General features: G+C 45.9%; 1 protein-coding gene across 2 annotated transcripts in view; it reads right to left on the bottom strand.

The window, feature by feature from the left end:
- The window catches only part of FSTL4 (follistatin like 4), a 592,181-nt gene extending 581,614 nt beyond the window's left edge, over positions 1–10,567 (bottom strand). For both annotated transcript variants that reach the window (XM_066388059.1, XM_066388060.1), the window contains exons 1-2: positions 10,349–10,567; positions 2,825–2,960 (exon numbers count right to left, since the gene is read on the bottom strand). In XM_066388059.1, the coding sequence (XP_066244156.1) occupies positions 2,825–2,950 (126 nt within the window). In that variant the 5' untranslated portion in view covers positions 2,951–2,960; positions 10,349–10,567. The remainder of the gene's footprint in view (positions 1–2,824; positions 2,961–10,348) is intronic.
- Positions 10,568–13,721: the final 3,154 nt, after the last annotated feature.

The raw sequence follows: 13,721 nt of genomic DNA, 5'->3' as shown, positions 1-13,721 counted from the left end.
CCTTTCTAAAAAATGAATAAATAAAATAAAATAAAAAAAAATGTACAAACACACATGTACTGGTCATTTAATCCCTATTTACAATACCTTTAGGTTGCTCAAGTAATTAGCATGACAACTTTAAAGGCAAATCAAATCTTAGTAATGCTTTCCAAGTACTTGAAAAATCTTAAGTGAATGAATAAAACTTTGTAAAGACCTACTATCGGGAAGAAAATACATATCGAAACATCTGATCATTTAGTTTCTGAAACGGTTTTTAGATTTATTCAGTCTCAAGTAGTAACACTGTTGGTTTTGATTCTTTCAGAAAATAGTCTAGGAAACTGCCCCAGGAGTCTCATGTGATTTGGGCAGTGAGTTATGGAAATATTAATGGCTATAAGTCAAAGAAAAAACTCCCCAGGACCTGTAGCACACAAGCTCCACCTTGGATGTGGGCAAGGTGCAATCTGCTTGGCTGGCAAGCTGCTTCCAGATGTGCTGGAGACATCTTTCATGTCTCCACTGAAAATGACCCTGCTGGGCAGGGAGCGATGTCGCACACTTGAAGACTTGGTGGTCTAGTCGGAATTTGGAAAGCACCAGTGACTCCACAACTACTACCAAAATGTTGAAAAAAACATTGATCGGCTCAGAAACACACTGAGCTTCAATTCTGCCTTTAAAATTAAACACTGTGAGGAAGAGAAAGAGCAATACGATAGGCTTCATCCATATGGAAAATAAAAATGTCAGTAAGGAAAAAAAAGTAGCAAAGACTAGGTGTTCAGAGAAAGAGATCAAATGTAACTGAGAGTGGTCAAGGAAGGTTTTGGATAAAAGGTGAGCACCAGAGCTTGAGTCTTGGAAGAGGGGATGATTCAGGCATGGAAAGAAGAGACAGCCTCACAGGTGAGAAGACCCGGCAAGTAAGGGCATGGAGGGGCCGCGCAGAAAGTGGGATCAAGGTCAGCAACTAGTCAGTTATAAATGTTCTGTCTCTGTCTAAACATCGATCCTATGTCCTGGGCCCTTCACATTATCACCATTTCGTTTAATCATGGCTATAAGCAGACTCCACGAGTAGAAGTTACAATCCTTTGGCAAAAATTCAAACTATAGCAAAGAGAACTGGATGGACGCAGCTGTACCTGCAGGAAGAGTCTGCAGAGGCATCATCTCCTTTTCTAGAAGCAACAAAATTCCTGGCCCTGGGAGACAGTGGCATCTCCTGGGCTCTATCCTAATGGGGGTGGGGGACACAATACCACAGTTCCACACAGAAAGCCTCACCTCCTCAGAATGGCCAGCATATGCCCTTTCTGGTTGGTATACAATGTATTAGGGTGTTGCCAGCTAAGATAAAGAGACTCTAGATTGATATTAATTTACCTTCAATTTACCTCCAACAAAATCCCATCTTAATTGGCGGGACTATTTTAATAGAAAGAAGTGATTTGAAACAGTGGGCCAGTGAGTCCCAATAGTAAGAAGTCTAAGTAAACATACCTGTGCATTTGCCTCTTTGCTTTGCTATTAACAATACCACAGTGTATGTGTAGGGTTTAGGCGATCATTCTCTCCATGTGGGGATGTGAGAATCGTGATTAAGCCGTTCCTGACCGGGAAATGCTGTGCTCATCAGCAAGGCAGTTTCCAGGCTCTCTCAAAAGAGCATTAAGTTGTGTCCTTCATGGATTTAGATGGGAGACATAGTGTTTCTATTTAATCATCTGCTCACCACAAAAGGAAGTCACGCTAAATTCAGTGGGAAAAGTACATGGTAAATTACTTCTGAAGCTCCCTGAAGATTAAAGCTGTAGGTTTAGGATTGCATTACAATTAAGTAATAATGAAAGAGAAATCATATCTTTGGATCAAATAATGCATTAATCCAACCATGTACTGTACCAGCATTCACTCTCTGGTAATGTTGACGTTTTGAGGTAATTTTTTCTCATTCCACAGAACAGGAAACATGCATGCAGTGGAAAAGGGGGGAGGGTATACATCGAGGAAGACAATGGAAATTCAAATGCCCTGAGACGCTCTTAGATAAGCTGCAGTATTTACCTCATCATAAAAAAAATCCCTGGTGGTTTTACTGAAAGGGTATAGTCTTAAAGCTCAGCTCATACAAAACTTTTCTGCAGAAAAACTGCATCCCCCATGAGCCCCAAATTCTATGAGGCCTGCTACCTGAGAAGGGTGAGGTACAGTTTATGAATTCTCTTTAGTACTTACGACCAAGGTCACTAAGCAATTAGCAGTGTATCAGGATTCTCCGGGGAGGTATTTGAGAACAAGTTTTCCAAGCACTTTAGAAGCGTTTATATATACCTAACATGCCATTAATCATTCTCATCTGTTCATTAAGGCGGCCTCCCTTAGGGCCTCTGCTTGCCAGTTCTTTCTTAGCCTGCTTCTTTTTATCTATAGACTCAAAAAGGAGTTCATTTCTTTTAAAACATATTTTATAATTAAAAGACTTCATTAATTCACAGGGGTGTGCTCCACCAATGAGTCTGCATTTTCTCAGTTTTATTAAATATACAGAAAGGCTGTTTCCCTTGAGGGTCTTTGTGGACGACAAACCAGCGACGATAGCTGTGGTGGAACACACTGTCAGCACTGCAGAGGGTCAGACCATTACTTACAGCGTGAGGTAATTCTCCTGTCCATATCAACACATGTTGCTTCTTCCACCCCCTACCAGGAAGGGGAACAATTAGATTCACACTGCAATCAACTAGTAGAAACTTAAGTTGGAGGGTGAATCAGATACCATAATACTGAAAAGCAATCACTTTGAAACATCAGGTCAGCTGTCATGTGACTGTACCTCTGCCTGCGACTCCTCCACACTCACTGCCAGGCCTCTGCTGGCTCCAGGGTCCATCCATCCCAGCGCAGCGGGCAAGGAGGCCCCAAGCAGTGCAAGATGCAGCCAAATGTGTCCTGGTTTCATTTTGTTGAGTCTGTTGAGAAAATGACGAGGGCTTAGAATTAAGCATTGCAAAACGTAAGCAAGTCATGAGCTGGCTAGTATTTGTACTCCAGAATCAGATAAACCTGAGTTACATCCCAGCAACAACTTTTCCATTCTTCTATGGAGAAGTTATATTACTTCTGCGCCTCAGTTTACTCATTTCTAAAATGGAGTGAGTCAATAATACGTACCTCACAAGGGCTGCTGTGAGGATTGAAGGAGTTGGTGTCAGTTGCTCTACAAATGCTCTGCTCTGTAGAAACCCACTTGATTTACCACCTACCACTACATCTACAAGCAAAAACTAGGGTAACAAAGCTGGTCCCCTCTGTTAGGTCACTACATACCCATGCCTCAGTGTCCTCAGAAAGCTATTTGTGCTCAATAAAGGCTGTTGAGGAGTCATGTTGAGCCTGTGGCAGGCCGGTTGTAGCTGAGGTCTCAGTTTACAAGATAGTGAGTTTCAAAATGGCATTATAAGGTCCAATATTTTCTCTTCAAGACCAATCAGTTTTGCAGCAGAATCTAAGCATCCCATGGGTAATGGGAGTTCAATAACTTTGCAAGGTTTTTCCTGAGGCTTACATGATAAATTGTCTGAAGTTTCAGAAGACAAGAAATGAACAATTCAAAGTAATCACAGAATTACCTGGATGAAAAACACTAAGGCTCAGCCACAATAAATACTCCACTACCTATCATGCGCTAGGCATTGCTCTAAAGGGGACACGGACATCAGCTAGTCCACTTGCGCAAGTAGCTGTACTTTCTTTTCTTTTTAAGGTTTCTACTATGAATGTATTCCAACCTTAATTTCAGTATCTCTAAGAAGTTAGCCAGATAGAACTCATGGTACAGTATTTACCACTCTTATTCAAGGAAGCTTTAGGGGTTATTGATTTCTGTGAGCACCACACAATTTAGTGCTTAATTGCATGTGGTCCACACTGCATCCCAATCGCAGCTGGGAGACGAAAAGACACAGAGCTCCCTGGAGGCCAGCAGCTCATGTGACCCAGCCAACAGCTTTGGTGGATTCTGATCCTAAACGAGAGGGGGTGGTCAGAGGTGCCACATAATCACTAATGCCTGGGCCACCAAGTAAATACACTCCTGCGACATTCCAGGTTTTCTCTGGCTGTTTTCCACACCCAAATAGAGCTGCCTCCCTTCATTTGCTTTATGTCCCAAGCTTGAGAAAGAAATGACCCCAGGAAGGAGAAGTCAGACTAAAAATTGTAGGCATGTAACCCTGTTCTGTGAAAAGGCAGGGCTATAAGTTATGACTGTCTCGCAAGAGAAGGTGTCTTCTTGTATTAAAAAGAGTCCACAGGCTCCCACTTCTACATCTGTTTCTTCAGCTGTTCATCTTTGACATCTGTTTGGCAAAGCTGGAGCTACTGGGGCAACAGTCCAGGTGGCCAGTAAATATAACATGAAGGTCACAGTTGCAGCCCCGTCGTCAGCAACTGCTCCGCACTCTGGGGAAGCTGAGCTGGGTGGAAAGCTGCGGCTTCAGGCCCAACCTGGGAGAGAGCTGGGGTGCTCCCAGCAGCCACCCAGCAAAGCATTCCCCACCTGCTCCTCTAGCTAGGGTGTGTGGGTCCTTCCAGCACTGGGGAGGAGGGAAACAGCACATCCAGGGTGAAAAGACAACAAAAATGTCTTTCTCTAACTGTAACCAGTTTTTCTAAAAATAAATAGCGCAACTCCCTACTCTCTCCATAAATTATTCTCTTCTGTATGCAGAGCCATATTTCAGAGACTGTTGAAAGCAGATGCTGAGTTTTTGGAAATTGTTTTAAAACTAGCAACAGTAACTCAAGCTAAAACTGGAAAAGACACTGCTTCCCACTCTCCTCTGTTAATTCTTCCCTACTTACCCACCCTCACACAGTGCTCCTGGGCCGAGCACACACGGAGAGGGCTTCTCTTCTCCCTGTCCGTGCCTCCCAGCACAAATAAACTAAAAACAGCAAGATAATCAAAACTTATTCTAGGTAATGTCTACATGTCAATTTCTGGAGTTATGAAATATTCAAGCCATGAACTTTTCAATTTGCTTGCTAATCCAAGACCAGTTATGCTTGGTGTTTTATTATTAATGGATGGCATCAAAATTAAGTCCATTCATTTCAATTGTTATTTTGGCAAGCTGCAAATCACATCTTTTAGGAAGGTGAAGCCTGACCTCTGGCTTTAAACCAGCTGTTTGTAGTTTCAGGAGTCTGGAGCCCAGCCCTGTTCTGTTGCACCTGGAATTGTCTCTGGTTTCATCTGGTTTCTGTTGAGGTCCTGAAAGATTTTATTTGAATACATCCAGGGGAACACATCAGCCAGGCCAACTACTGAAATATTCCTAGGCAGCTTCTTTGTGAAGTTGAACTCAGCTCGGTCACCACTAGATGGAACTCCATTACACAGCAGATGTGTCTTAGATGTCATTTTACTCTGGTGAGTGACACTTCATTACATCTATAGGAGCGACAGCCTAAACATTTACAGCTTGAGTTTTATGACAGTTCAGTTCATTAAAAAAAAAAAAAAAAAAAAAAGAATTAATATTGGGTCTAAATCAATTTTGATGATCTAATAACCAAATAGAGACTATCTATCTGGTTAACACTTACACAGCAATTACTACATGTCAGCCACTGTCCTAAATGCTTCAGAGGTCTTAACTCATAACCCTCATTTATACTCCACGAGGAGGGTAATGATTTTCACCTAGCCAGATGATAGAGGAGACAGGTCACTGAATGGTAAGTACCCTGCCATGGCCATGCGGCAAGTAAGTGATAGAGATGGGACTTCAAGCCAGGCAGTGGAATTCGGTGTCTATGCTCCTAACTCCTGATCTCTGCTACCACTCAACATTTAGTAATATCTTATTTTAATAAATAGCTGTTTCTAGCATGATGGGGAGAATCCATGTAGAGCAAGAAAGGAGACCCTGAGCCCCAAGCCTCCCTTTCCTCTGTAAGTGGCCACGAGCTGCACTCCTTCCACTTCCATGGGTCCAACCAAGCCTAGAGGAGCAGAGCAAGGGAAAGCCAAGCTGCTCCCCTCCGGAACCTCAGCCCAAGGTGGGGTCACTCAGCTGGTTCTCCTCAGCCCCCCTGCTGCTGTCTCTATTGGCCAAGAAGAAATGTGGTTGAAAAAAGAAACCACAAGGGGATACACAGAATGCCAGGCAGCAAGGATGCACCTCAGCTCATGAGTGTACCACACAGCAAAGAGCCACGCTGGGGCAAGTGGCCTGTTGGCACATTAATTACTCCTCAAATGCAAATAGCCCTACTGGTCTTCAGACAGAAGGAAGTAGAAGAATCTCCCAGTTCAGATGTGGGAAGGCACCATCAATAAGGTTGCAAACCCTCTCTGTGCAAACTAGAGTTCCTTCTGAGATCAATTTAGGTTTATAAACTTCATTCATTCTAGTCCCTGCTAGAGTCCTAAGACTGGTTATAAATCTACCTGAGATTGTTTTCATAAAAGAGCTAGGACTACCTTTTCTTTCCAATAACTCATAAAACACAATCCCTTGACATTTAAGACATCTCATTTCCAAGAGAAGTAATTCACTCACCCTCAGAAGTTTCCTCTCTGGCCTCACTCACAGGGACCAGGAGCCAGCCTGTCCACTGCACAGACAAGACACCAGAGCCCCGGGTGGGGTAAGGGTAAGGAATTTACCCACTGTCTGACCAGATCTGGTCTAAAGCCCAGGCATTCTGACTTCTAGGCAACTGCTTTGTTCCTTATCTTGTCACAAACTCACATACGGAATACTTTTGCATTGCCAGACCCCATAGGGCATCTACCTAATTTTGTAAAAATCACAAAATTTTCTGACTTTATAATATAGTCTTGGACTGGTTCTTTTTAAATACTGATTTGTATTTAAAATTATAAGGTACTACAAATTTGTATGATGTAACATTCTAAATTGACTTGCTTTTTGAAAAAAGTTGAAAAATACGACATATTAGGAAGAAATCAGTATGAATATGTAAATCCCCAACCTGGCCCACCAGGACACAGAGGCCAGCATATAAACTGTCTCTAGTGAACAGGGTCAGGGGGAAGCACTGATGTCTCATTGGCAGTGGGTTTAATACAGACTTCTCCCTTCTCCTGTGGGAACCAGCTCTATTTGAAAAAAGTGGGAATTCACCAATCAGAGCTTTGGAGGAGACTGGTCACCAGTTCTCTCTCTTGGGCTCTCTCCCAGGATATAGAAATATTACCAAAGCAGACATTATGGGTTACCTACATGGAAATGGCTTTTCTTTGTAACAAATAGAACCAGAAAGTATGAAGATGATTTGGCAGAACCAAGCGACAACACCCAACCTTGAAGAGCACAGGTAAGGTTTGTGACCCTGAGGCATCTACATTTCCAACCTTTCTAACTGAAAAAGTGTATGTTCTAGCCAATCACTTGAGGTGCGTTGAATTTTAATACAGGGATGTTGGCAATCAACAAATAGAAACTATCTGGGGCCCACCAAACTCCTGTAGTCCTCTTCTGTCTGTCTGCCCAATGTAGACAGGAAGAAAAGCCATAAAAACCCAAACCTAAAACCAGAAGACTGCAAAAACTGTTCAGCTGAGCAGTTAAGTTTCTTCTGGGAAGTTTAGCACACTAGTTTTTATTTTTGAGTGTTTTAGGAAAAAAGAAAGGGATTCAAAGTTCCTAAAATAATCCCTAAAATACTAATCCCCAACTCAGGAAATGAAATATGGAAATATATCAGGATAACCTTACAACAAACCATAAGGAAGTTATATTGCATTTCCTATTAATTCCTACTCTAGATCCTTGGTTGACTTGTTCCAGCAGTTGATAAATTAGATGCCTAAATTAGTCTATGCACAATGTATAAATCTATGGCACTCCTTTTTACTGTGAAGTCACACACACACTTCCAGTAACCCATACCCTTCTAACATTCAGATTATACCTCTTAAAGTACATCTTCTCTCAACTGTAGTTCTATGTTATTTGAAGTTCCACACCTGTGTTATGCATCAAGAGAGGAAAATGTAAGGAGAGATGTGCTCTTGAAATAACTACCTAATTCCATGAAGTTAGTAAGCACACAACTGACCACCAAAGCAACACAAGAAGGTTGAGTCTGAAGAGAAATGCCCAAAAAAGCAAAGCAGGAATTAAGGTAGATTTTTAGGAAATCTTGACAAGTCAATTCCAGCTTCTGGAATATAGTGTTAAGTCAAACAAAAGATCACAACATGAAGATCACTTTTTTAAAAAGATCATGCAGCCTTTAGTAGATGAATCCTGGGTGACTGACTGATCAAGGTAGAAAAATCCAACCTACCCCTACATCATGCCCCTCCAGGGCATAACCAAAGGAACAGAAGTTCTCCCAATTCCCAGAAGAACAAGGGGCCGCTCTCTGGAGCAGAAAGAGCCTTCCTGGAGTTAACAAAAACTGGGGGTGATCATAAATCTCTAAGAGAGCAGAAGCCACTAAAACAACTTTAATGAGCAATTTTAATAGATCACATCAAAGACCATTTTCAGTCTGAAGTCCTTCGGGAGGGGCTGTCTTTTCTCCTGGGATGGAAAGAAATGAATGTTCAGCTGAGTGTGTCTAAACAGAAATGGTCTAGTGATGCTGCAGTGTCTGCTCACAAAACCAGAGGGGAAGCAGGCATCACTGGGCTCTGTGGGGCATCAGTGCAAGTCTTCCCTTTGAGCTACCAAATGAGGGTTGCCGCGGCTCTAGCATCATAGAAACATCACTCATTTCCTTGGCCATTTGCTTCCCAGGTAAACCCTCCACCTGACCACTGCCCAGACTCAGAGCCTGTCCCAGGTCACTCCAGGATAGGATGTCATCTCTGGCTTTCCCCTAAGCCTGATGGTAGAAAAATAACTTGAGACTTTTAAGAAAATTCACAATTTCTCTCCCATCCCTTTTCTTCACTCACGGATTACCATATAGGCCCATTTCTAGTGCACTAATCAGTAATTACCGTGCCACCTCCTATTGAAATTTTATTTATCCTTGAGCCAGAAAATGTGGATAAATGTTTGCATGTCGGGGGCCCATCTGGTACAGTTCCTGGTGCACACACAGCATTGCAATAAACGGACGAAGGGAACAGACCAAAAAGCTACTGGCGCTGTTTTTCACTCGCTAGAAACCTCTACAGAAGCGACACCTAGAGGGGAGAGGAGAAGAGGCTGAGGCTGTGGAAGCGCTATTCATCAACGTCGCGACAGTTATCAGGAGCGAGGTTGGCTGGACTGCTCAAGGGGGACCAACTCTCTGGGCGATGATACAGACCTTGCAGGGCTCAGGTTTCCCGGTCCTCAGGCAGTAGCAGCAGGCAAACGCAATGCACGGATTCTCACCACGTCCTGGGCACTGAGAGAAACCCCACTGCTTCCCGTGGGTTTGTGCCCCTAGAGCGGAGGGTGCAGAAGCCCTCAGGTGGCAGGCCTCCTGCGAACACACTCCGGGCGCCCCTGTGTCAGCGGAAGGGAACCCCGAGGCTCGCACTGCTCTCGCCTCAAACCCGAGGCAACACGCGCCGAAAGCAGAGCGTTCTACCTGCCTCGCTTAGGTCTCCCCGAAACTTGGAACACGTTTCCTTTGCTAGCGCAGAGAAACGATCATTCCCCCAGTACAGGCTCTCTTAGGACCAAGCCTCCTGCTTGAACCTTCCCAAACAAACTGCTTCCTAGTGGCTCCCCAGCAAGGAACACTGAGGCTCGCTGGGAACAGACCAGCCCAGCAGAACGAGAGGGGCGGACTGCCCGGGGCCGGCTTCTGTCCCAGGTTCCTCCTCCCAGCCTCCCCCGCCGAGCCCCACGCTCAACCCAGATGCGGAGAGCTCGGATAAGTGAGGACCAGGCGAGCTCAGCGGGCCCTTCGAGCTGCAGCGAGGACGCGCAAGTTTCCCCGCAAAGCTGGAGGGAGGAGGGAGTTGGCACGCCCGCCCCTCACCCCCGCCCGGGGCCAAGGGCACGGGTCCTGGTGGAAGGACCGCGGCTCGCCGACGCTGCTCTGGATCGGGAGCCCAGAAGCCGCGGCTGCAGGGTCTCGGAGTCCTGCGCGGGCTGCGGACTCGGCCCCAGCTGTTCTGTGCCGCGCTCCGCGCGCCATCTAGGTCACTCTGGTCCTTACTGCAGACCCGGGCCCCAAGTCCCGGAGCCCCTGCCGAGTTCGGGTCCCGTGGACCTGTTCCCGCCACCCGCCAGGCCGGCAAACTTGGCTCTCCTGGCGCGGGCTGAGAGGACAAGCAAGCGACCGCTCCGGGCCCTGCGGGGAGACTCCAAGCCGCTGGAGCAGCCCGACCGGTTGGTGGCGGCGGCTTGGCACCCTCCCGGTGCCCGCGTACCTGAAGCGGCTGGGGCCGAAGGAAAGACCAGGTGGCCGAACTCCCGCGGGCGGGCGGGAGCGCTCCGTGGTGGCGAGCCTGCTTCGCGTCCTTGAGTCTGTCTTTCTGGCTATCGGATGGTTCGGGCGCCCTGGAGGTGGTCGAGCGCGGGTCCAGCTCTCCCAGCTGCCGCTGCCCGCTGCTGTGCCACTGGCGCCGCGGCTGCCCTATTTCTGCCGCCCTGACCGGAGCTCGTGACGTCACCCTCCCGGCCCCGCCTGCAATCGCCGCTACCTGTGCGCGCGGCCCGCCAGCCCGCGGCTCAGACCTGCGCCGAGTCCACGGCAGGTACGCAGAGCAGCGGGGCACGCACACGGGCCGCGAGGACTCCAGCGCTACAGAGCAACCTGCGGCGGGAGGGAGTCGCTCCCGCCTTCGACTCGCGGGGAGCCTGGCAGGTGACAACCCCCTCGCACCCTCCAAAACACCCCTCCTTTATGTCTCTCTCCTCCCGGCCCCTTTCGGGGCTAGATTCTCCAAGGCTGTGCTCTCAAGATGCACAGCTGGTCTTAATCAGTGGCCAAATAGCTTGTAGAGCCAGTGTGGGGCCAGTACACTACACCAAGAGCTGTCCCTGGAAGCAAAGTCAGATGACACCCTCCCTCCCTGCTAGCCAACAACCTGAGAAAAACAAACTTTGTATTTCTTCCTTCTGAATCTTCCCTCTTCCAACTGCAGAATCTTATAAAATCTTGGGCATACAGGGGCAGGCCCACGTCGCATTTGCCTAGCTTGGCCATGCTGTGACCAAAAGGTTCTTTCTTTAGAACTAGGCATCTTGCAGCCTGGATCTCATCCTTAAGCCTAAGGTTCCCAAACATTTCTGGGTCCTTCTTCAACACCCACAACTTTTTTAGACTGCAAAAAAGTTGTCATTTTGCTTTTATTAATTGGCCTAGAGATCAGTCTGGAAGCTCAAATAAACTGGAAACACCTTTGTAACAACGAGGGCCCCCCAAGTGGTCATATTGTAGTCCCAATCCAGCCTCAAATTTAAGAGGAAGACCCTAGCCAGGCCAGGATGGTGGTGACCTATGGTTAGGGACCTCTCTGAAGGACTGCCTCCTGCTCTGGCTGTGTGGACAGTGGGTGACTTTCTGGCTTAGGGGAGCAGTGTCTTGTCCATGCCCCTGTTATCACAGGGCAGTATTACTGGCCTATAGGAGGGGCAGAGGGGCTTTTCTGGGGGTAAAATTAGTCAAATCTCAGGAGAAGGGGAAGACAACCAGGCTGACATGGAGGAAGAGGTATTACATTTGCTCTTTCCTTCCACAGCTATTTACTGAGCCCTCCTATGTACCAGGCACTATGCTAGATGCTGGGGAGACATCTAGCATGTGGATGGGCTTACAGCCTCACCTCACACAGGCTTGGGTTTGCAATCCAGCCCACCCTCCACCACTATTCAGCTGGTAACTGCAAGCCAGTCATGTCTCTGCTAGAGTATCAATTTCCCCATCTATAAAATGAGGAGCCGGATGACACCAGGTGACTTTCAGGTCTGCTGTGACTGCCCACATGGATAACACAATTTGGGATAAAACTGACTTCATCCTTAGGGCCCCCAGGGCCTTGGAAGATATGTGCTCTCTCAGATTTGATCAGGACTCTGCTAAGGCCACCTATAACTGACCTCCAAAGCTTGAGGTCAGATTCTCTGTAGCTGGATCAAGAAAGAGCTGGCACTTTCCATCTTGGGAAAAAGACAAGAAAGACTGGACATAAAAGGAAGCAGGGAAGCTTGGAAACACACTGTAGCTCCCTTTGAAATGTAATTCTACATCCTGGTCAAGATAGTGCCCCACAGCTCAGAGGCCAAGTTCATCTTCCCTCCCACATTGTGAGTTGTTTGAAAAACCAAATCCCTGATCTCAGCTCTGAGCACAGAGTCCCTGATTCGGTCTCATGGCCCCATTACATAACCCGGACAGGCCTTGGGTTGTGTGCTTTTAATAACTCAGGGTCATATGTAAGTTGGGGTCTACAGATTGACCAAGATCAGAAATAGCTCTGTTTACTGCAGGGAATGGGAACTGGACTTCCACAAACTTCCTCTGCTTCCCCAAGAAGAGGGAGAATGTGGCTGCTACAAACCAGATGTACAAAATATCCCTGGAGATAATGCTAGCATCTGAAGTGAGCTATTGTGACTACTCTGCATAATAGGAGTCAAATTAAAAGTCACCTTGGAATAAAAAAGGTAAAGTGTGAATGATGAAATCAAACAAGCCTTCAGGGAAGTGGCATCAGATGCCAGTAGACCTTGGCACCTCTTTGAATTGCTCTAAATAGGCTGGATCTCACACAGAAAATTTTAGAATTTGCTTGAAACCCTGCTTCAGAACTTGAAAGCATACTGATGATTCTCCGTACCCAACTAGAATGCTTTGGGGAAAAAAAGAGTTAAGTTTCAACTTCATACAATTCAGTAAGTTTGGAATGAAACAGCTAAAAGGAAACGTAAGTTCAGGTGACCTGCCCCCAACCCCTGTTCTAGGTCGTTAGTGAGAGATTTTGCCAGATAGACTCGGAGATACACAAAAGGAAAGTATCAATGTATATAAGATCAGAAAGTTTAATATTCCCTAGTGTGTGTGTGTGTGTGTGTGTGTGTGTGTGTGTGTATAATATTACTGCACCAGTTTTTAAACTTTCTTTTTAATTTAAATTTTATTTTTTTAATGGGGCGACATCAATAAATCAGGTTACATATATTCAAAGATCAACAAGTCCAGGTTATCTTGTCTTTCAATTATGTTGCATACCCATCACTCAAAGTCAGATTGTCCTCTGTCACCTTCTATCTAGTTTTCTTTGTGCCCCTCCCCCTCCCCCTTTCCCTCTCCCTTTCCCCCCTCCCCCCGTAACCACCACACTCTTATCAATGTCTCTTAGTTTCACTTTTATGTCCCACCTACGAATGGAATAATGCAGTTCCTGGTTTTTTCTGATTTACTTATTTCACTTCGTATAATGTTATCAAGATCCCACCATTTTGCTGTAAATGATCCGATGTCATCATTTCTTATGGCTGAGTAGTATTCCATAGTGTATATGTGCCACATCTTCTTTATCCAGTCATCTATTGGTGGGCTTTTTGGTTGTTTCCATGTCCTGGCCACTGTGAACAATGCTGCAATGAACATGGGGCTGCATGTGTCTTTACGTATCAATGTTTCTGAGTTTTTGGGGTATATACCCAGTAGAGGGATTGCTGGGTCATAAGGTAGTTCTATTTTCAGTTTTTTGAGGAACCACCATACTTTCTTCCATAATGCTTGTACTACTTTACATTCCCACCAACAGTGGATGAGGGTTCCTTTTTCTCCACAGC

The sequence above is a fragment of the Saccopteryx leptura genome, chromosome 6 (genome assembly GCF_036850995.1).
Source record: "Saccopteryx leptura isolate mSacLep1 chromosome 6, mSacLep1_pri_phased_curated, whole genome shotgun sequence".
In the NCBI taxonomy this organism is placed as follows: Eukaryota; Metazoa; Chordata; class Mammalia; order Chiroptera; family Emballonuridae; genus Saccopteryx; species Saccopteryx leptura.
This window is presented reverse-complemented; position numbering and strand designations above follow the sequence as displayed.